Below are 23,897 nucleotides of genomic sequence, written 5' to 3' on the forward strand. Positions count from 1 at the left end.
AAACCCAAAACTTACACCCCTTGAGGTCCCCAGGACATAGTTTAGGAAACGTTGATAGGGTAGGGACGTCCCAAGAATTCTGGATAGCACTAACTATGTACAGCTCAGCTGCTACGCCAAGATAACCTGTACAGCAGCCTCCAGTAGAGGGCGACTACAACAACTCGTGTACAGAATGCAACATCATTCAAAGTCAAAGAAGAGATTTCAGAATTCAGGGGGGGGTGGGGGGCTGACCGACCCTTTTTTGTTCCACTGGAGAATCGTTCTTGAACGGTGAGGCGGAGCATAACATACCGATAAGAAAGCATAGCGCCTCGGTAAATCGTATCAGGCCAGGCAAAGAGAGGAAAGAAACCCGATGCAAGGTATCGCACAAAAGCCGTTCAGACAGCGATTCTCGGGTCATCAGACAGGCAGCTTTTGTCGTTACAACTCTGCGTGTCTGGGGTACTGGAAGGGGTGGGGGTTTAGCGAGCACGGAGAAGACTACACACCGAGAGGAGGGGGCTGGAAGTCTGCAACTCTACCAGCCTGAAAGGGCTGGCGCTGTGGCCATAGAACCCTGGACTGTCTAGTGCCCGCGCGGTTACGTGGATGGGATGGAGCCGGGACCGTCTGGCGCTGGTAGGTCTCTCTCTCTCTTCAGTCAAGGGTGTAATTTTTGCTTATCTTCAGCTATAGCAGCATATGGTAACATGCAATTGCCCATATTTTTGAATAGCTGGTGCAGCATTCTCTTATGCTAACTTGCTGGCTGAAAAACCCGTCCATCACAACGATTGTGGGTATTTTTCAACCCTAGCCCGTGCTCTATACGAAATTAGTTATAGCGAGAGACGGGTCTTTTGGTGCACTGAAAATGTCCAGGGTCAGGGGCGGGGGCAGGGGGGCCGTGGGAATCTCTAGCGTGGAGACACGAGGTAAAGCCCGCCTTCACTACTCAGCACCCCACTCACACACACACCCCAAATACTAGGCTCTCTGTTTTGGCAGTCTGTCTTCAACACACATTTTTGGAATGATAGAAAAGTGCACTGATCCAAATATAATTTCGTCACACCCCACCAAAATGAATCCACAATGAACTAACTCAAGTCTATGTGAACACCACAATTAGTTATGTTTTTGAATACTGAAATGAGTGGCTATTGGACGACCTTACATTGTGATTATTATTTAGATTAGTACATGCTGTAGAAATTAAACCGCCATGGAACCTCCTGTGTCAACATTTTTACTTCAAGGTCATTTCAATTTAATATTGGGTAATGCTAGAGTTATTTACATGTTAGTAATTTAGCAGACACTTATCCAGAGCGGCTTACAGTTAATGTTTTCATCTTAAAATAGCTAGGTGGGACATCCACATTTTAGTCATAGTAAGTACATTTTTTCCTCAATGAAGTAGTTATCAGCGAAGTCCGTGCTAGTAGGGGTGGGAAGTTAAGTGTCAGTGTTAGTTGACGAAAGGCAAGTTATGGCATATCGAAAAGCATGTGGTGTTTCTCTTTTGTTACTTAGTTAAAGTGGGCAGACAGCCATACTACTCTAAATATTATGATGACCGGCGATATGACGCTGTGCTTTAGTCTGGTCTGAAGTCCAGTCTGTGCATAATCAAATATTTTAGTGACTCCCTAACCAAGTCTGAACTTGATCACGAACATAGAAGATTTAGTGACCAATGGAATGCGAAAAGTTGATATCACAAAGATTGGTCCCCAGGTATTAGTATTAATCACTGTTATGTTAGATAAAAATTCACTGTCATTCAAATGGGGTAGGCCAATCGTTTGACAGCTTGTTGATACTTAAGTATGGAGTTGATTGTTCCCCCCCCCCCCCCCCCCCCTCTAAAAACAAACAGCTAATGACCCCCAGACCTGCCCATCTCCAGAAGTATTCTTCTCTGACCAAAGCTACATGTTCTTTGTTGTGTATCTTTACGCAACTACATTGACTGACTGGCCTCCAGATATGGGACTAGTAGGATTTTACTGAACCTGTATAGGAAACCATTTACACATTAATATTAGTCAGTTAATCAGCAACACTTCAATGAAAATTCCACTATCTTTTGGTATTTGTTTCATTAGTCCACTGTTGATCATATGATGCAAAACGCAGCATACTTTGACACTTTCTGAATTTTGAAAGTTCTATATCTAGAAAACTTGATTGATGACATGCAAAGCATTTTGGAACTATATAAACAGTGGATTAATGAAACAAATGGCAAAATATAGTTTGAGTGGTATTTTCCTTTAAAGGTCCAATGCAGCCGTTTTATCTCAATATCAAATCATGTTTGCGTAGCTTATACCATCTGGTGATGTCACCAGGCAGTCCAAAAACCCCACCCAGCCAAACAAGTTGACATTTCAGGCGGTCTTTTCAAACAGCTCTTATACTAAAATACATTATCATTTTCACAGTATTTTTTTCAACCTTAGTGTGGAAATGTAAAAAAACACAGGAAAATCACGTGTTTGACTGTACTGCCCCATTTAACACTGACTCTGTCCTCAAGACTAGAGTTAAGCTACTAGAATGTTTTATATCTGTACCTCAGGACAGCATTTGAATGAATAATTTAAACTTAAACCTATAAATGGTTAACTCTTAGCTATATCACCATTCCAGACCGCTATTAGACATGGGATCATCTCTAGTGATGTCAGCAGGGAATAGTGTGTGTAATTCCATGTTTCAATGAAAAAGGACCCTGGCCTAAACCAGACTCCAGGGAGAAACGCACACAGTTGACATGGAAAGGGCCCCAGTGCCAGGGAAAGACTGCTATTGTCTGTGGATGTGTGAGCCCTGGCTCCACTTCTCACCATCTGCCTACACTGGGGTGGGGCGGGCTGCCGGTGTGTGTGTGTCTGCAATTGTGTGTGTCAGTGTGTTTAGCCGACTCTGTGTCAAGACTGTTGAGGCTTATGCCGTAGGCGTAACAAACACACCTTCAGTAGAATCTACCTTGTCTTATGTGGTTTATCATGCCAGATTTGCCAGTCCCTAGTTGGCTGCTTTTTCAAGGCATCCTTGACGGACTGCTATGCTTGACTACAGGATTTCCAATGCTTGCCTTTTTAAACCACAAGATCTCCACTCAGCTCAGCTATAGGCCTCGCATGAGAGAGAGATTAATGACTGGGGAGGAGGCCGCTCGGACCTAATGTGGAAACACTAACGCTGCTTCAGGATGAAAAAGGCCAAGGTCCAGACACAGACACACAGACTATCCCTCCACACACAGACTATCCCTCCACACACAGACTATCCCTCCACACACAGACTATCCCTCCACACACAGACTATCCCTCCACACACAGACTATCCCTCCACACACAGACTATCCCTCCACACACAGACTATCCCTCCACACACAGACTATCCCTCCACACACAGACTATCCCTCCACACACAGACTATCCCTCCACACACAGACTATCCCTCCACACACAGACTATCCCTCCACACACAGACTATCCCTCCACACACAGACTATCCCTCCACACACAGACTATCCCTCCACACACAGACTATCCCTCCACACACAGACTATCCCTCCACACACAGACTATCCCTCCACACACAGACTATCCCTCCACACACAGACTATCCCTCCACACACAGACTATCCCTCCACACACAGACTATCCCTCCACACACAGACTATCCCTCCACACACAGACTATCCCTCCACACACAGACTATCCCTCCACACACAGACTATCCCGCCACACACAGACTACCCCGCCACACACAGACTACCCCGCCACACACACGCACACTATCCCTCCACACACACGCACACTATCCCTCCACACACACGCACACTATCCCTCCACACACACGCACACTATCCCTCCACACACACGCACACTATCCCTCCACACACACGCACACTATCCCTCCACACACACGCACACTATCCCTCCACACACACGCACACTATCCCTCCACACACACGCACACTATCCCTCCACACACACGCACACTATCCCTCCACACACACGCACACTATCCCTCCACACACACGCACACTATCCCTCCACACACACGCACACTATCCCTCCACGCACACTACCCCTCCACACACACGCACACTACCCCTCCACACACACGCACACTACCCCTCCACACACACGCACACTACCCCTCCAGGTTTCCTGATCTCCATGACAATGCCAGTGTTGCTGTGGAGTCTCCATGGTAAGCCTGGGAATGTTGGGGGGGACCCCTGTGTTTGTGTGTGGTAGTGGGGGCTCTCCCTCTCTCCCCAGCCCCCCTGTCTGTGTGATGGAGGAGGAGGGCAGCTGGGGTCTTTGTTGTGATTGTGAGAGGGCTGTTCTCTGGGGAAGCAGAGGTTAAGACATGGGCTGGACAGGGCTGGGCTGGGCCCCCTCTCAGGCAGGGAGGAAGGCAGGAGTCTCACATTTTACCAGGCCGATCTGAAGTCATACATCTCTTGAGCTTCACATACTTGTTTTCCTCACTGCAGTTTGTGTATTGTATTCACTCTCCGCTCAATAACAAAGTTTCAAATGATGTTTGACAAGAGGCTAGCAGTAGCATTCATGTCAACCGAAAACATCTCAAATGCACGCTTTTAGTCGTCTTCTGTGACCGTTGGATTGTATGCCTATGCTACTGTCGATAACTAGCTAAGGCACATTTGTGATCGTTCCATCTTATGTCGGCGGAGGTCATTAGATTATTTTCAATACAAAATCACACTAGAAGCCCTTGTGAGTCTAGTAGGCTAGCCTACTCCTCCGCTACCAGTTTCTCACCCTGCCTGCGTGTTTAAGGAAATGTCTGTATCTTTCTTTCAGTGTCTGTCTGGCTTGGTGTATCCAGCGTCGCCCTAATGTATTCTTTTTCTCTCTCTCTTACCCTTTAATTATCATTGAACCACCAACCACCCCTCTCCCTTCTCTTTCGTTCACACCCTCCTTCCTCTCACCCTAATCGCTTTGTTCCTCCTCCCCTATCACCCGCTATTCTCTCTCGCTCTCTCCACCTACCCCCATTCCTTCATTCATTATCCCCATATTTTGCCGCTCAACCTTTTCCTTCCTGTCCGTCTGTTGCCCTTTTCTTCCCCTCTACTTCTTCCCGTCTCTTCCTCTGACTCGTCATCCAACTTATGCCCCCACTCTCTGTCCGTCATCCAACTAATGCCCCCACTCTCTGTCCGTCATCCAACTAATGCCCCCACTCTGTCCGTCATCCAATTTATGCCCCCTCTCTCTGCCCGTCATCCAATTAATGCCCCCTCTCTCTGCCCGTCATCCAATTTATGCCCCCTCTCTCTGGCCGTCATCCAACTTATGACCCCTCTCGCTGGCCGTCATCCAATTTATGCCCCCTCTCTCTGGCCGTCATCCAACTTATGACCCCTCTCGCTGGCCGTCATCCAATGCCCCCTCGCTCTGCCCATCGTCACATGCCCATGCCCCCTCTCTCTGCCCATCACATGCCCATGCTCACTTTTCGTTCCTCATTACTCCATTTATTTAATCTCCCATACCCACATCCCTACCGTTTCTGCCCTTGCCTAAACTTCCGACACCCTTTCCCTAAATTGCCCATGTCTACCACTGCCCCTCCAGTGCCCATGGGGCCCTTCCCCCCACCTCTGCAGCAGGTGTTCCAGGCACCTCGCCGGCCTGGCATGGGCACTGTGGGCAAGCCCATCAAGCTGCTGGCCAACTACTTTGAGGTGGAGATCCCCAAGATGGACGTGTTCCACTACGAGGTGGACATCAAGCCTGACAAGTGCCCACGGCGGGTCAACAGGTAGAGTAACGTGTCACCCTACATAGTCTCATGTGCCAGACATCGTCCCCTGGGGATTGTTACCCAACTCAACACCTGTCACCCAGGTGTCCCCAACTATAGGTGAAGCAGTGGTCCACTTGATGGCTAATATTTTCCCAATGTTTTTAAGAACCACAGAATATGGACTGTAGAACTGAGCCATAGTCAGAACTCGTAGGATCACACTCTATGTAGAAGTGTAAGTCTGCAGAGATCCAACAACTGCTCAAGGTGATTCAGAGAGAGACTCACAGTTCATTAGTGCACCATGACTGACACACTAGTCCAGTGTCCACCATTACCTAGCCAGTACATGATTAACGGTCTTCGAGAGATCCCCATTGTAGGGTGGTCATCATTGGGCCAATATATTCTAAACCCCAGACATTGGTTTAAATGTTTGGCCCATTGAGCTGCCTGCGTTTCTTTACTCTGATTGATTTGACTGAGGATATATTTCAGCTGATTATCAACCTCATAAAGTGTAACGCAAACTGTTTTATATCCAATGACAACAACAAAAAAATGGTCCCAGAAGAGAAGCTTCTCTCTCTTTCTCTCTCGTTTACTTGTTTAATAGAGAAGCTGAGTTAAATGTGAAGTTTTTACTTTGCGTGGTGAAAATGTACGAAGGACACACACACCGAACATGCGTCTTAGAGCTTCCTGCTTCGTTCTTACTTAGTAGGAGTTTTTTCAGACAAAGCGTCCATGCAGGCATGCGAAAGGTCAACCCAACATGACCTCTCCTTTTCAGCCCGTCCACTCTACCCCCACACTTAGACGAAAGCCAAGGCACCATGTGTTCAGAGGTGCTGGGGCCCCACAGCTACCTCCCCTACCTCCCTTTGTCCTAGGGATTCCCCCACGACCATGAGACATCACCTCTCACCAGCTGTATCCTGCTTTTTTTATTTTTTTTATTTAACCTTTATTTAACCAGGTAGGCTAGTTGAGAACACGTTCTCATTTACAATTGCGACCTGGCCAAGATAAAGCAAAGCAGTTCGACACATACAACAACACATAGTTACACATGGAGTAAAAACAAACATATAGTCAATAATACAGTGAAAAAAAAATAAGTCTATGTACAATGTGAGCAAGTGAGGTGAGATAAGGGAGGTGAAGGCAAACAGATATATGTATAAATAAATAAAATATAAAAAGGCCATGGAGGCGAAGTGAGTACAACACAGCAAGTAAAATAAAAACTAAAAAACACTGGAATGGTTGGTTTGCATTGGAAGAAAGTGCAAAGTAGAGACAGAAATAATGGGGTGCAAAGGAGCAAAATAAATTAATAAATAAATACAGTAGGTAAAGAGGTAGTTGTTTGGGCTAAATTGTAGATGGGTTATGTACAGGTGCAGTAATCTATGAGCTGCTCTGACAGCTGGTGCTTAAAGCTAGTGAGGGAGATAGGTGTTTCCAGTTTCAGAGATTTTTTGCTTGATCCATAACCAATCAAATCTTCCCTGCTCCCCAGAAAACACCCATCCTAAATCCAGATTTCTGATGTGGGGTTTAATTTGGAGCACTACATTTGTTGACAGATGGTAGTCTTTTGTGGTTTTGTCTCCTCTGGTGGTCATTATGGTGACCCTGGTGTGTTTGACTCTGTGTCGCCCCCTGCAGGGAAGTGGTGGAATACATGGTGCAGCACTTCAAGCCCCAGCTCTTTGGCGACAGGAAGCCAGTGTACGACGGCAAGAAGAATATCTATACGGTGCTAGCGCTTCCTATCGGAAGTGAGAAGGTAGGCATAAGGGAGAGAGAGTGTGTGTCCTACACATTTGAGCAAGTCCCTTTCTACTCCTGTCTTATATCCGTTCCATCGATGTATCCTGTAACCCATCTCCCCTCCACCTAAACTCTCCTCCATCGCTCTTTCTCCCTGAAGGTGGACTTTGAGGTAACTATCCCTGGGGAGGGGAAGGATCGTATCTTCAAGGTGTCTATCCGCTTTCTGGCCACGGTGTCATGGCGTCTGCTCCAGGAGACGCTGGTCAGCGGGCGCCTGCAGGTACCCCTGGACTCTGTCCAAGCCCTGGATGTGGCCATGCGCCACCTGGCCTCCATGAGGTACGGTACACTAAGCACACACGTGCGTGTATACACACACACACACACGCACAGGCAGACACAGACAGGTAGGAGGGCACGCGCACACGCATGCAAACACACACACTATGAAAGCAAGGGCAGAGAAGCTTGTGGCTAATTACAAAGCTATGATCTATGATGCACAAACAGTCAAACACACACGCCACGGGACAACACTCCGTGTGCATGTTGTCTTCAAACTAATTGAAAGGCATATGCCTTGACGTGTGAATGTTTTGTTATTTTAGATTTTTTTTTACATCTCGAACAATAGCAAGACATTCCTGTCAAACTTGTTGAACGGCGATTTAGTTTTAGATTCTATTATATTTACATCTCTAGAGGAGATGAACAGAACAACAGATGCCTGATAGCTGAGAACTGTGTAAAGGTGTCACATGAACAAAATCTAATAATCAGACAGTGACTTGGAGGCTTGACTAAATCCCAAACACAAGCTATTGACTCATTCTATTGGGCTTATGTCTGCGAAGCCTTATAGGTGACACAGAATTACTGGACATTGACTCACGCTGCGGTGCTGAGACTCAAATGAGTTATTCTCCATAACGTCATTTTTTGTCATCCAGGTACACTCCGGTAGGACGATCATTCTTCTCCCCACCTGAAGGATACTACCATCCCCTGGGTGGGGGGAGGGAAGTGTGGTTTGGTTTCCACCAGTCTGTACGCCCCGCCATGTGGAAGATGATGCTCAATATTGATGGTGAGTCGGCTGAGTCCCACCAGGAAAGATCTACTCGAGGGTATGAAGTCACAGATCATAAAAAGATGCATCTACAATGATGGTGTGAAAATCTGATCTTACGTTTGCTCTTAAAGTTACATTCACAGTGGTCTATGATTTAACATCTGTTTTGTGTGGTGTACAAATTCACTGCAGATCAATGCTTAGAAATGACTTCATTCTATAGTATTTGGTTGTGTTCATTAGTCACCAAATGGAAGAAAACAGACCGAAACAGGCAGGAACTAAGTGGATTTGTCCTATAAGAAACTCTAATTTTCCTTTTCTGCCGGAACATTTTCTTATATGTTTTCCCTTGCATGCCCTAGTGAACACAACCCAATGATTAGGAATAACATAATCCTATACCACTGGGCTTCTGTCTCCGCTGCACTTCACTTCCATTGACTGGATGCATTACGTACTGCTCTCTTTCTCCCTCTAGTGTCGGCCACGGCCTTCTACAAAGCCCAGCCGGTGATCGAGTTCATGTGCGAAGTCCTGGACATCCGCAACATAGACGAGCAGCCCAAGACCCTGACCGACTCGCAGAGGGTCCGCTTCACCAAGGAGATCAAAGGTGGGCCGTTGAACAGTGAGTGAGTACCTTCCACACGCCATGCCGCCTGCCTCTCACCAATGCCCCCCCCCCACCCCCCCCTCAGACGATCCCCTCACATCACTCCTCACTCATCTCACCACTCCTTCCTTCCCCACTCACTCCTTCCCCACTCACTCCTTCTCCCATCACTCATACCTTCCCCACTCACTCCTTCTCCCATCACTCATACCTTCCCCACTCACTCCTCCTCCCATCACTCATTCCTTCCCCACTCACTCCTTCCTCAATCTCTCCACTCCTCCACCACTCACTTCACTCCTTATCTTCTCTTACTGACTCACTCAACTCCTCAATTTCCTTTTCTCCACCTTCTTTTGACATTCATCCTAATGCATCCTTCTCTCCACCATGCCCCCTGTTATTTTCTACCCCAGGGCTCTCCCCAGAATGTTTTCATAGTGTAAAGCTCATCTTCAGTAAGTAGAAATCCTCATCACCTCTCTGTCGACTCTATCCTCAATTCTGCATTCCTATAAAACGGCGTGATTGAAAGCAGTATTATACGTTTTGGATGAGTTTTCATAAAGAAATACATTTGAAAGTCCACATGATGGCGCTAAAGAGTAAAAAGTGAAAGACTGGTGGAGCAGCGCCTCTGTGCACACAGCCTATGGGGAGAACTCTGTTGTCCTTCCCTTCTCCTCTCCCCATCTACGTCTGTCCCCGTGCCGCCACTACTGCTGGCTCTTATCTTTGTGTGTGTCTGCCCTGCTGTCGGTGGGCGTTACCAGGTCTGAAGGTGGAGGTGACCCACTGCGGTCAGATGAAGAGGAAGTACCGCGTCTGCAACGTCACGCGACGCCCCGCCAGCCACCAGACGTGAGTAGCGTCACACGGTTGATCCTACTGATGCTCCCCGGAGAAGGGATGTTTTGGGTGGATGATATGTCTGCCATAATTCCAATGAAAGTCATGACCCATAAATCATCGGTGTCAGTTGGGATATTGGTCTTTGTGATTCTGAGTAGGGATATGTTCCATGACAAGGATGGATGTTTTTTTTTATTATCCACCTTTTTTCTAGCATTTAGTGAAGACACCAGTGGTTTTCTAGAGGCACCTGCATCAATGTGAGGCATGTGGTGAGTTTTCTCAGGTCGCTGTGTTCGTCAGTTTTGACATCTTTATTACACATTCCCTACCAGGTTTCCCCTGCAGCTTGAGAGCGGACAGACAGTAGAATGTACGGTGGCCCAGTACTTCAAGCAGAAGTACAATCTGCAGCTCAAATATCCCCACCTGCCCTGCCTCCAGGTTGGTCAGGAGCAGAAGCACACCTACCTGCCCCTGGAGGTGAGAAATATGGGACCGCTGACTCTTCTAGAGTGAATACATTCAGTCCAGTTGCTTTATGTGTTTGAGAAGGAAATTCCTGCTTATATAATATGCTCAATGGTTTTTGGTGCTGTGTCCCTGCAGGTGTGTAACATAGTAGCAGGGCAGCGCTGCATCAAGAAACTGACAGATAATCAGACGTCCACTATGATCAAAGCCACGGCTCGCTCTGCACCTGACAGACAGGAGGAGATCAGCCGGCTGGTGAGTCAGTGGTGCCGCCTGGTGGCTGGAGGCTGCAATGCGAAACTACCAGCTATGATCATGAGAATTGGCATTAATGAATTGAACACAAAACCATCCAACACAGATGAACACATACTACTACTACTTCTACTGCTAGACTTGAGGGAAAAGACAATACATAGTAAATGACTTCCTATTATTCTCTCCACAGATTAAATGTGAATTGACAGCACAGTGTGAATGTGACATGCGAGACTGTATAACATATCCTATCTGTTGTCCCCGTCTATCCACAGATGAAAAATGCCAACTTTAACCTGGACCCGTACATCCAGGAGTTTGGGATCAAGGTGAAGGATGAGATGGCGGAGGTGACGGGAAGGGTGCTGCCTGCCCCCATCCTACAGTATGGAGGACGGGTAAGAGACATCGCTCTTATAGTACGGCCCCATTAAGCATCCTTTCAATTGTGTGTACTTGGGTGCAGGAAACATGTGTCCAGGAAAGTAAATTGAGGAGTAATTAATTTGCTAATCGCATTGGGTTATGTTTTCTTTAGCACAATTTACTGTCCAGATTGTGTGTGTAAAATATATATATGTATGTATATGTATGTGTGTGTGTATGTGTATGTGTGTATGTATATGTATATGTATGTGTATGTGTATATATGTATGTCTTTATCAGTAACAACAGGAGTAGCTCGCATAGCTACTCACCAGTAGGCTATAGAGTGGTGAGGAGGACTTCACCGTTCATTTTCTGGATTCGGGTTCACTCGAACATCGTTTTAAGCTTTGTTTTACTATTGTCAGTTACTGCTAATTTCGGGATTCTATATCGATTCGCTCTCCTTAAATATTTGTCATCTGATGTATTTGTTTTAGTCTCTGAATTGTTTAATCAAACTTTTTGCTGCCAGCTTCGGATATCAGGGTATAAAAACTGCAATTTATGTCCTGAATTAATCTAGTGTGCATGTGCACCCAGCCATAACCTGCTGGCTATCTGAACTATGCTAGTTTGTCCTCATTGCCAAACTTCATAAATACTGCACCCTCAACTTCAAAACTCCTTTGCTAGTAATACAATCATGTAACTAATAAATTAGCTGAAAATTATTTGTTTTGTTGAACAGTCATGACTGGTTCGCGCGATCTGTCATAATAAACTGTGGTGAAGGATGCCATTGCTACTTAACACTGATCCAAGTTCAGTTTTGAGATCCACCATCATTGGCGTAGGTTTAGCTGGAAGTTTCTGACTGGTCTTGGAACTGTGACAAGGGGCAGCCTCTCCCCGCTTTTGCTAGATGGGATATGTAGTGATTTTGCCAACACGGCCATGTACACAGTCTTGTACCCTAACCTTTTAAAAATTGGCTACTGTTTTTGTTGATTAAATCAGACTTTATTCGTTTTATGAGTAATCCAGGAATGTCACGAGTTTATTGACACGAGACAACCCAAGAAAATAGCAACTCCACAGAGCACCAACAGCTACAATGAATGACTAAATTACTTCCGGACACAAAGGGTCCGCAGAGTTCCTCCTCACCACTCTATATCCATCTAGGTTTCTGACTTCAGAAGTCAGTCCCCACTACGGTAGTTGAGGATTTCACAGAGTGCAAACAGCCCTGACATTGATCTGGTTCTGAAGCTTTTGTCTCCCACCTGTTCCACCTCACAGAACCGGGCCATCGCCACGCCCAACCAGGGGGTGTGGGACATGAGGGGCAAGCAGTTCTACAACGGCATTGAGATCAAGGTGTGGGCCATCGCCTGCTTCGCCCCCCAGAAACAGTGTCGGGAGGAGGTGCTCAAGTAAGGACCCTGCTTGGAGTGGGGGTAGTGTGGGAAGTGCATATCTTCAGGCATCGTATTAGAGATTACTACCAGAGTGCAACAGTATTTATCTAAATATAAAATATGAACTGTTCTTGGCTTTGCTAGGTGGTTTTGTGTGTTTAGAGTTGTGTTATTTGTTTTACATTTAGAGCTTTACTTGCTGTGGCATGGGTTTTGTTCATTAGTGCACACTACGGGGAAGCGTTCTAAAACATTTTGCAATTGGAAATGACCATTCTGTTGGAGAAGTCCAGATAGTACATCCCTGTTTCAGTCCATTGTCTTCCGTTTGGTACTTAATAAACACAGTCCCGGGCTCTGCATACAGCACCACCATGTGAACCAGGTTTCTTTCCTTACAAAACATTTTCACCATTCTCCTCAGGAACTTCACAGACCAGCTGCGTAAGATCTCCAAGGATGCTGGGATGCCCATCCAGGGCCAGCCGTGTTTCTGTAAATACGCCCAGGGAGCTGACAGTGTGGAGCCCATGTTCAGGCACCTGAAGAACACCTACTCTGGACTGCAGCTCATCATCGTCATCCTGCCCGGAAAGACTCCCGTCTACGGTAAGATTGGCCTTATTCATGCTGAGTTTGAGTTTGTTTATTCTTGCTCACAGATTAAGCTGAAGAAATGCAGAATTTACATGGCCTATAATTGCAAAACACTCATTTAAAATACATAACACATAATACGTGACATAAATAGAATAGTGAGCAATTGAAAAAAATTACAGGGCATTTTTCATAATGGAAATTTAAATATTAAAATGTGATTTAAAAAAGAGCTAGAGTTCTTATACAGTCTGATAGCAGAGGGTGGAGTGGCGTGTCGCAGGCGGTTCGTACGGGCAATTATACAGGACAGTTTCTCAGGAGCCTGGTGTTGCAGTTACCTCTTTTTGGAGGGAGCAGGTCATTCAGTGGATGGTCAAGAGTGTGCATGTCCTTCACCAGATGCACTGCAGCCTGCTCTGCAGTGAGGGGAGCTGTGGTTGGACTGCTCTGCAGTGAGGGGAGCTGTGGTTGGACTGCTCTGCAGTGAGGGGAGCTGTGGTTGGACTGCTCTGCAGTGAGGGGAGCTGTGGTTGGACTGCTCTGCAGTGAGGGGAGCTGTGGTTGGACTGCTCTGCAGTGAGGGGAGCTGTGGTTGGACTGCTCTGCAGTGAGGGGAGCTGTGGTTGGACTGCTCTGCAGTGAGGGGAGCTGTGGTTGGACTGCTCTGCAGTGAGGGGAGCTGTGGTTGGACTGCTCTGCAGTGAGGGGAGCTGTGGTTGGACTGCTCTGCAGTGAGGGGAGCTGTGGTTGGACTGCTCTGCAGTGAGGGGAGCTGTGGTTGGACTGCTCTGCAGTGAGGGGAGCTGTGGTTGGACTGCTCTGCAGTGAGGGGAGCTGTGGTTGGACTGCTCTGCAGTGAGGGGAGCTGTGGTTGGACTGCTCTGCAGTGAGGGGAGCTGTGGTTGGACTGCTCTGCAGTGAGGGGAGCTGTGGTTGGACTGCTCTGCAGTGAGGGGAGCTGTGGTTGGACTGCTCTGCAGTGAGGGGAGCTGTGGTTGGACTGCTCTGCAGTGAGGGGAGCTGTGGTTGGACTGCTCTGCAGTGAGGGGAGCTGTGGTTGGACTGCTCTGCAGTGAGGGGAGCTGTGGTTGGACTGCTCTGCAGTGAGGGGAGCTGTGGTTGGACTGCTCTGCAGTGAGGGGAGCTGTCGTTGGACTGCTCTGCAGTGAGGGGAGCTGTGGTTGGACTGCTCTGCAGTGAGGGGAGCTGTCGTTGGACTGCTCCACCTCTGGAGATGATTCTCAAGGCCCTCCTCTGCACCCTGTCTAGTTGCTGAATGATTCACTTACAAAATTCTCTAAGGTCAAATTGTTTAACCAAAATATCAGTTTACTCAACTTGCTTGACCACCACCATTACAAAAATATATTTTATATAATGTATTATCTTTACCTTGACATATTGCAGTAACCGAGACGTCTATGATACACTGAGTGTACAAAACATAATGAACACCTGGTCTTTCCATGACAGACTGACCAGGTCAATCCAGGTGAAAGCTATGATCCTTTATTGATAACACTTGTTAAATCCACTTAAATCAGTGTAGATGAAGGAGAGGAGACCTGTTAAAGAAGGATTTTTAAACCTTGAGACAATTGATACACGGATTGTGTGTGTGCGCCATTCAGTGTGAATGGGCAAGACAAAAGAGTGCCTTTTGAACGGGGTATGGTGTAGGTGCCAGGCGCACCGGTTTGAGTCAAGAACTGCAACGCTGCTGGGTTTTCCACGCTCAGCACTTTTTAAACTTTTTTTAATTATCTCGACCATTTAAAAAAAAAAACAAGCACACATGAAACTTGAAAAAGCCATACATGCACATGAGTAAAATATTCAAGGATAACACACAAAGTCTGGGTCTTATTTCCGTTGTGGTTCTCTAGAGACAAGATAGCTATGCAAGATCGAACACAGTATGACAGCGAGATAATACAACATAAAACAAATAGGAACATCCACCTGATCATTGCAGTTACTTTCCCGTGTGTATCAAGAATGGTCCACCCTCAAAGACATCCAGCCAACTCGATATTAGGAAGGTGTTCTTAATGTTTTGTACTCCGTGTATAATAGCTTCCGTTTAGCATTTATGGATCTGTACTTAATTTCTGCCTGTTACTGGTCCTGTGTAGCGGAGGTGAAGAGAGTGGGAGATACTCTCCTAGGAATGGCCACTCAGTGTGTCCAGGTGAAGAACGTGGTGAAGACGTCCCCCCAGACCCTCTCTAACCTCTGCCTCAAGATCAATGTCAAGCTGGGGGGAATCAACAATATCCTGGTGCCCCACCAACGGTAAACTTTCACCAACTCTCTCCACTGGGTTGGGTTCATTATGGCACACACAGTACCTTTTTCAGTCCGTTTGGTACCTAATAGATGCGACCTTGGTCTGAATGTGCTCTGGATGGAGACCCATCTGTGTATATGAGCGCTCTTTAAAATTAGACAAACTCCTGTGAATTTGACTGAATTTGTCCCTTCTCCCTTCCTGTCTCACAGGTCAGCAGTGTTCCAGGAGCCTGTCATCTTCCTGGGGGCCGATGTAACACACCCCCCTGCTGGAGATGGGAAGAAGCCCTCCATTACCGCTGTAAGGCTGCTTCTCCAATACTACCACTACACCATGTTAACACAAATGATTATGTATTAAGAGTACATCGTATTTTAAGAGGGAGGGATGAGAAGGGGAAGAGAGCGGCTCAGCGCTGACTCACAGTCAGGGAGGAAATGACGTCACCCCGATCCTCGCTGTCCCACAACCCGGGCCTGGCTGTGGTTGGCTGTGTAGTTGCCAAGCAATCATGACCGGCTGTTGAGTCATACAGCCCTCTGTGTGCGTCTGTATGTGCTTCTGTGGGTGTGTGTGTGCGCTTATAGAGGTGGTCAGGAAGGATGACCATTTTTCTCACAATAACAAGACGTAAGGCTACAAGGTTACTGTTATAGATGCTGACGACACAGCTTCACACACTGCCTATCCTGTGCCTCTAGAGGATGCTAGTGCTCACATTGTATCATTAGCTAGAGGTGAATCAATGAACACTTAATTAAATATTGATGTTTTGGGTTGTCTATCTGGTCTTTGTTTTTCAGCTCATCTCTGTATTTTTTTTAAAGATTTTGCTTTTTAGGAGTGGTTTCTGAGGTTTGGGCCTGGATTCACAAAGTGTCTCAGAGTAGTAGTGCTGATGTAAGATCAGTTGCCTTTTGGCTAATAGTGAATAAGATTACGTGGACAGGGGGGACCAGATCATAGATCATCACTCTTACTCTGAGACGCTTTCTTAATACAGGCCCAAGTCTGTGTCTGTATTGCTAGTCCCCTCATTTCTCTCTTATTTTCATCCCTCTCTGTTCTTTTTCTTTCTCTCCCTCGATCTCTCCAGGTGGTAGGCAGTATGGACGCCCACCCCAGCAGGTACTGTGCCACAGTCCGTGTCCAGAGGCCCAGGCAGGAGATTATCGAAGACCTTTCTTACATGGTGCGAGAACTGCTGATCCAGTTCTACAAGTCGACCCGCTTCAAGCCCACCAGGATCATCTTCTACAGGGACGGAGTGCCTGAGGGGCAGCTACCACAGGTACTTACTGGTCTCTGGGGGTTATAAATAGTTATCAATAGAGATGGGGATCCATTTTTCATTATTTATAAGTGACAGAGTTGGATTGGCCAGATCATTATATTTTCCATCACCTTGATCAATAGGCCTAGTAGTTTATTGCAGCTAAATAGTGGTACATAGTTCATCTCTGAATAAGTATGATTTGATATAGTATAGCATGTGACAATAATGCACAATACTGGGAAGAGTTACAGAAAGAGGTGAGCAACGCAACTACTTCTAAAGATAACCGTTGGACAGATAACGAGGAAATATTACATTTTTCTGTGTAGATACTCCACTACGAGCTTCTGGCCATCAGGGATGCGTGCATCAAGCTGGAGAAGGACTACCAGCCTGGTATCACCTACATCGTGGTCCAGAAGCGCCACCACACACGCCTCTTCTGTGCCGACAAGTCTGAGAGAGTGAGTCAACAGTCAGAGCTATTCTAACCATAACTGTATCATGCTTTCTAGGTTTCACTCTAGAACAGGGGTCTCAAACTATCGGCACGCGGGCCAAATGCGGCCTGTGAGCTTATTTGATGTGGTCTGCGGCTGTAATGTTAGGATAAGCGTTTGGAATTAAATATCGTGGTCCTGTATTGTCTTTCCTTTTTCTGTAGATCGGGAAGAGTGGTAACATTCCTGCAGGGACCACAGTGGACACCAGCATCACTCACCCGTTTGAGTTTGACTTCTACCTTTGCAGTCACGCGGGTATACAGGTGAGTGGGGAGGTGCTTCCTGCTGCTGTCCAGCTGTTTTTGTCTAACCTGAGGCATTCTAAACGTCCTGGCTCTGGAGTCACATGCAGCTCTTTAACGCTCCTTTGTGGCTCCATAGCCATTTTAACTTGTATACTTTTATTATTTATTTAACCATAGAAATCACATTGAGATTTACATCTCCAACAAAGCAGCATGCATATATTTACACGATACATAACAATGAATGTAAGTTAAGAGTGCATATGAAAAATGTAAAAGAGCAGGTTTATAAACATATAGTTATTCATCTTTTCAAGTAATCCTCCCCCTCTTGAGTGTTGAAATGGTCTCTCCACTCTGCAGGGGACTAGTCGGCCCTCACATTACTATGTCCTGTGGGACGACAATCGTTTCACCGCCGACGAGCTGCAAATCCTCACTTACCAGCTGTGCCATACCTACGTGCGCTGTACCCGCTCTGTCTCCATCCCCGCGCCAGCCTACTACGCCCGCCTCGTGGCCTTCCGTGCCCGCTACCATCTGGTGGACAAGGAGCACGACAGGTGAGCATGGTGGTCTAGTTAACGTTTAAAGGGACGTTACACTTAAATCTGTCGTCAGATGTTGATGATTTTAAATGTAGTTTAATGTTATGATGAATTCAAGTTCCATGCCGTCGGTTTTGTAGATCCAGCTGTATGCCTCAACCTAAACATTTATGAAAAAGATGAGCACCATATCATTTCCAGGTCTTATTTGGTACTTATTGCGTCCTGTGTCTTTCTGTCCATACTGTAGTGGGGAGGGCAGCCATGTCTCTGGGCAGAGTAACGGTCGGGACCCCCAGGCTCTGGCCAAAGCGGTGCAGATTCACCACGACACGCTGAGGACCATGTACTTCGCCTGAGCACCACCCCACACCACCATCACCACCACTGTCCTTAAGACTCACCATCCCTCGGTGAGGGGCTTGGGAGCCCACAGGAAGCCTTCCACCTCTCCTCCTCCCTCCATGGCTGTGACCACCCACACACTCCACATACCCTCTCTTGACTGACCCACCACAGCCAAACCACCCAGTACCAGAACTATACATCCCTCACCTGATCAACCCAGGCAGACTCTGCAGCGTCCTGCACAATGGTTACTATTATCATTATTGATATTATATGTTTGTTTTTATTTACTTTACCAGGACTATGTGTTTTTATGTTGACTTTAAAAAAAAAGAAGGGTATTATTGTATTGTATGCGACCTTCCACACTCCTATGTATGCAATACGGAGGGGAGGAAAACGGGCGCTGAGCTGCCCCGAGACCTTTGACTGCCACCACAATGCTGCCTCTTACCTATCCGCATGGCGGATGCCAGTGTTCTGTTCCAAGCCCCTGGTACAACAGGAGTCATGGGACCCCCGGGCGTGGCGGGGGAAGGGTGACAAAAAGGACACTTATTATGAACTTTTTCTCATGAACTTCATTCTTATGTTGCCGTTCTCTTTTCTTCTTTTTTTTGGCCTTGATGCGCGCAACGGGACGTATGGTACATTAGCACTTAGAGATTAGCATGTAGTCAACGCCGCCCACCCTGCACCTATATGAAGTGTCTATGTCTGTGTGAGACTAGACCTCTGCTCTTAATTGTGGACATGGAGCAGAAATACAAAGGGCAGGTGTAGCATGTCGTAGATACATTAGACTAAGTCCTTCTTCACTGTATCTGTGCAGGTTGAATTAGCCAGTAGAGAGAGGGCAATGTAGAAGTTAGAGGGACCATTGCATTGAGTGTATTGAATATACTTGAATATACTCACACCCCATGCACCTAAACCAGCATTATTATTATCAACCAGCCTAATGTGATGCCTACCAATGGAAAAGGGGCACCTATGTAAACAGGAAGAAGATAATCTTTGTGTCAGAATGCGTTTACTCTGCGGAGGAATTAGGAGGCACTTTCTTTACCTGATTGGTTGATGTTACTTCCGAATGGGGAGATTTGTCTTCCCTCAGGCTTCACACGCAGGCCTACCCCCCCCCCCCCCCCCCCCCCCACACACCTACCTACATAATACATGTTCTCACACCTACAACCTCTCTAAGCTTGCCGAACCAATAGAGTAACAGTAGCAATACAAGGTCTGCGTCTTTTCTTTGTAGGTGTGAAAGCAGCAAAAAGACGTGGGCCAGAGAACACTGAATAAAGTGTTTCTCCCTCACTTTTAGCACTTGACCTTGGCTATATGATCATTTTACACATTTTAGGTACACATTCCAACCTATGTCAATGGAGATGACGTACACACCAAAACACTACGTTGACATACTCACACATAGCGGCTCTTTTTTTGTTTTTTTTTGTAAATAGCTTGTCCTACCTACAAACATCGACCACAGCGTCGATCAACACAAGCACACTCATGCCCCCTCACATTCTCCTACTGAGTGTGTACCGAGCTGCCTCCACGCATGCACTTGCCCCCTTAAAACCCCCACATGAATACTTGCCCCCTCCTTCCAACACCAACACCCTTTTTCCCCCTATCCATACCCCGCTCAACCCTCTGCTTCAGCTCCCCTCCTCCCAGCCTAGTGTATGATTCCCCATTGGTGCGCTGTGTGCATGGACAACACAGATAGGGGTTTGCTACACAGGTTATTGGGGGGTACTTACTCAATATGCCCTGCCTTCACTTCTGATCACTTTCTGACTTAATGAAACGCATGTAACACATTTTTATTGTGACTGGATATTCTGAGCCACCTTAGTTTTCCTAGAGATAGGAGCTTATTACGCTCACTTCTGCCTTTCAGTCATAGCCTCATTTGTGTAAACGGTGAACTGAAAGGCTGCTTTTTGTTTTCTGTATTGTGTTGAGTAGTGTCAGAGTGTATCCTCAAGGGGGTACTATGCGAAAAGTAGTCTGGTGATTTTCATTTCTTGGCCTTCAAGCGCCTCCAAACATGTCTGATGAGTTGTAGAGCCCCTTTATGTTGGAAGGGAATGACGATAGAGATTTAATGATATGCCATTTTTGGGGGAATTCATGTTTATGAACTTACGCAATCAAAATGCTTTTGTACACCATTTTACTGACCCCACGTGCCCAAGGTAATTTGTATATAACCTGTGATGAATTTGGGCTCATCAATGTAGCGGGGCCTTTGCAGTTGGGGTTAGTCGTCCCCCCCCCCCCCCCCCCAGCCCCTCTGTGTTCAAATTCAGCTTGGGTAAGCTCAGCACCACTGATCCAGATGCAGTTCTTATCTTCACTCTGGGAAAAGCATCATGATGAGGACACAAGCGAATCTGCTCCACACTGACTAAGCAATATAAAAGCCACTGATCAAGAACAGTCTTTGTCATAGCACTTCCCAATAGGTTGAATGAAAGGAAATGGAAGCAACTTATTTTGGCTCTGTATGATGTAATAGAATGGGGACTCTGTTGGGGAGGGCTATTTTTTAAAGAAAATACATTTGTTTTTTATTACTCTTGTTGATTGTTATGTACAGACAAACCAAGTGCATTTATGGTCAGTCCTGGAAGACCCATGTTTATGTATGTTGACATTTTTTATGACAGATACTGACACTTCTGTAGCATAGCCTAAATCACTTCAGAAAGCTCCAACTACTATCTCTGAAACCTTAATCCATTTAAAATAAATGTATGTCAGTCTGTAGAGAGGAAAGGGGAAACATTTTAACATAAGAACTGGTTTCTGTGTTACTGTAATATAATTTATTCCCATTGGCTAAAGTCGAAGCACAGAGTTTGTAAACTGAGGCGCAACATCACGAGGCTTGCAGGAATGCTTGCGAAACTGGCCAAGCAGACCAGGCCGGGGTTTGGGGTGAGAGAAGTCACTGAGAGAAGTGGGGGAAAAAACCTTCATTCGTTGTTAATTCTTCGAAATCTAAAGGCACAACCAAGATTCGAGCCAATGTCTTAAGTAATTGAACATGTTATTACTCTGACCTCGTGAAAGTGACAAATTGACTCGTTTTCATTTTCGTCAAAAATAACTTATAATGAAGGGGGTGCCTTTGATTGACGGCGTGCACATGCGCAATTAGGCGCGAGACGACCGTTAGATCGAATGACGTATTTCTGCGCATGAGTTAAGCTAGCTAACGTGATCGGGGATTTCTATTGAAGAGGCAGGTTCTGCCTATCTTCATACTGTACTGTCTTTGGGCGAAGTGCTTCATTCTGACGTTTGGCGTTTCCTATTGAGATAGAACACACCTCTTCCTGTCGGTGTCAGAGTAGTAACTTCACCATATTTAGTTGGTCAGAGCCCCACAGAGTTGAGCACAGGCAACCGGGCTGAAAATCTTGGTCATATCGGCGAATGCAACCGGGAGTTGACAGCCGAGAAACAGCGAGACTGGCCGCTGTTGGAAAGTGACATCAGTGGAAACAAGGCTGCACATCAAAACGGGTGCAAGCTGCCTATCGTTAGCAGACTTTGAGTGATAAGTAGCTGTCCATTGTCGGATGAGAATTCTAACTAGTAGTCGTATGTAGCTAGATGGATAGCTAGCTAATTGTCGCCCAGCCTTAAACTCGATTTCTGCTGGACGTAAAACCGAATTTATCAGATTTTTATAAAGCAAACTGGTAAGAAACTAAAGAGCCCAGTGAATCTGCAATTATGATATCTTGACAAGTGACAGTTAGCTGTGTTTCTCTCAATCCATTTGCTAATCTAGCATCTAGCTAGTTGCTAGCTAGTTTATCAGCGTCGTTAAGGCTAGAGCAAGTATCGCCGTGGCAGTGAAATCTGATTGGATACCTTGATCGTGTGAACGGCTTGAAGACCCTTGTCCAAAGGGACTGGAACAGGGGCTCGTTTGACAGTGAGCGGAGAGGAGAACTCAGGGGAACCCGTAACTACTCGGCTGCCTCGCCTGTAAGGCGTTGAACTGCCGATAAACCAGATTGAACCAAGCAAGAGTCCCTGACATTTGACATCTGTGATCCGGGGAGTAAACCGGGCAGGGACCTCATGAATGGAAATCGGAACTACAGGTAACTAATTGACTGTCATTGCTCATATCATGCCAAAATGATCTACTAAATTGTTGCATGTGATGTTTTCCAACACTGCCATTGCAACCAACCTTCCTGTCCATAGGCACAGTAAATTGAAATGGAATTGTATTGAACTTCTGGCTTCTCACGGACTGTTTTTGTTAAATACAATTTAAAGTAGCGGTCAACCGATTTATGATTTTTCAACACCGATACCGATTTATTGGAGGACTAAAAAAAAGCCTATACCGATTTAATCTGCTGATTTTTATATATATTTTTGTAATAATAACAGTTACAACAATACTGAATTAACAATGAACACTTTTATTTTAACTTAATATAATACATAAATAACATCTATTTAGTCTCAAATAAATGAAACGTGTTCAATTTGGTTTAAATAATGCAAAAACAGTGTTGTAGAAGAAAGTGCAATATGTCCTATGTAAAAAAGCTAACGTTTAAGTTTCTTGCTCAGAACATGAGAACATATGAAAGCATGTGGTTCCTTTTAACATGAGTCTTCAATATTCCCAGGTAAGAAGTTTTATGTTGTAGTTATTATAGGACTATTAATCTCTATACCATTTGTATTTCAAAGACCTTTGACTATTGGATGTTCTTATAGGCATTTTATGATTGTCAGCCTAATCTCTGGAGTTGATAGGCTTGAAGTCATAAACAGTGCTTTGCTTCAAGTATTGCTAAGAGCTGCTGGCAAATGCTGTAAAGTGCTGTTTGAATGAATGCTTATGAGCATGCTGCTGCCTACCACCGCTCAGTCAGACTGCTCTATCAAATCATAGACTTAATTATAATATAATAAACATACAGAAATTCGAGCCTTAGGTCATTAATATGGTCTAATCCAGAAACTATCATTTCGAAAACAAAATGTTTATTCTTTCAGTGAAATACGGAACCGTTCTGTATTTTATCGAAGGGGTGGCAACCGTAAGTCTAAATATTGTTGTTACATTGCAAAACCTTCAATGTTATGTCATAATTATGCAAAATTCTGGGAAATTAATTACGGTCTTTGTTAGGAAGAAATGGTCTTCACACAGTTCGCAACGAGCCAGGCGACCCAAACTGCTGCATATACCCTGACTCTGCTTACTCTGAACGCAAGAGAAGTGACACAATTTCAGGCACCGAATTGATTATATGCAACGCAGGACAAGCTAGTTAAACTAGTAATATCATCAACCATATGTAGTTAACCAGTGATTATGTTACGATTGATTGTTTTTTTTAATAAGATAAGTTTAATGCTAGTTAGAAACTTACCTT

General features: G+C 45.7%; 2 protein-coding genes across 12 annotated transcripts in view; both read left to right on the plus strand.

Annotated features, from left to right (window-relative positions):
* The first annotated feature begins 148 nt into the window (after positions 1–148).
* On the plus strand, positions 149–21,053 carry LOC129857391 (protein argonaute-1). Of its 10 annotated transcripts, none has more exons than XM_055925597.1 (19): positions 149–627; positions 5,628–5,814; positions 7,474–7,594; positions 7,739–7,920; positions 8,532–8,668; positions 9,135–9,288; positions 10,026–10,130; positions 10,457–10,604; positions 10,731–10,850; positions 11,129–11,251; positions 12,495–12,658; positions 13,068–13,252; positions 15,379–15,538; positions 15,746–15,836; positions 16,633–16,827; positions 17,142–17,276; positions 17,477–17,578; positions 17,924–18,123; positions 18,359–21,053. In XM_055925597.1, the coding sequence occupies exons 1-19, from the start codon at positions 603–605 to the stop codon at positions 18,465–18,467; spliced, it is 2,643 nt and encodes an 880-aa protein (XP_055781572.1). In that variant the 5' UTR covers positions 149–602; the 3' UTR covers positions 18,468–21,053. The 10 variants fall into 10 exon arrangements, with proteins under 10 accessions (XP_055781572.1, XP_055781571.1, XP_055781575.1 ...); XM_055925596.1 differs by having other exon boundaries at positions 17,924–18,122; positions 18,355–21,053; XM_055925600.1 differs by having other exon boundaries at positions 12,525–12,658.
* A 535-nt stretch (positions 21,054–21,588) lies between these two features.
* The window catches only part of LOC129857394 (protein argonaute-3-like), a 33,605-nt gene continuing 31,296 nt past the window's right edge, over positions 21,589–23,897 (plus strand). For both annotated transcript variants that reach the window (XM_055925608.1, XM_055925609.1), the window contains exon 1: positions 21,589–22,598. In XM_055925608.1, the coding sequence (XP_055781583.1) occupies positions 22,580–22,598 (19 nt within the window). In that variant the 5' untranslated portion in view covers positions 21,589–22,579. The remainder of the gene's footprint in view (positions 22,599–23,897) is intronic.

This window comes from Salvelinus fontinalis, chromosome 6 (genome assembly GCF_029448725.1).
Source record: "Salvelinus fontinalis isolate EN_2023a chromosome 6, ASM2944872v1, whole genome shotgun sequence".
Taxonomy (NCBI): Eukaryota; Metazoa; Chordata; class Actinopteri; order Salmoniformes; family Salmonidae; genus Salvelinus; species Salvelinus fontinalis.

What these genes read in the sequence shown, in the direction of transcription:
- LOC129857391 (XM_055925596.1), top strand. Translation starts at nt 603, where the DNA reads ATGGAGCCGGGACCGTCTGGCGCTG. An exon ending in CGCCCCGCCAGCCACCAGAC is followed by an intron (nt 10,131 to 10,456) that starts GTGAGTAGCGTC and finishes ATTCCCTACCAG; the next exon opens with GTTTCCCCTGCAGCTTGAGA. An exon ending in TGTCGGGAGGAGGTGCTCAA is followed by an intron (nt 12,659 to 13,067) that starts GTAAGGACCCTG and finishes CATTCTCCTCAG; the next exon opens with GAACTTCACAGACCAGCTGC.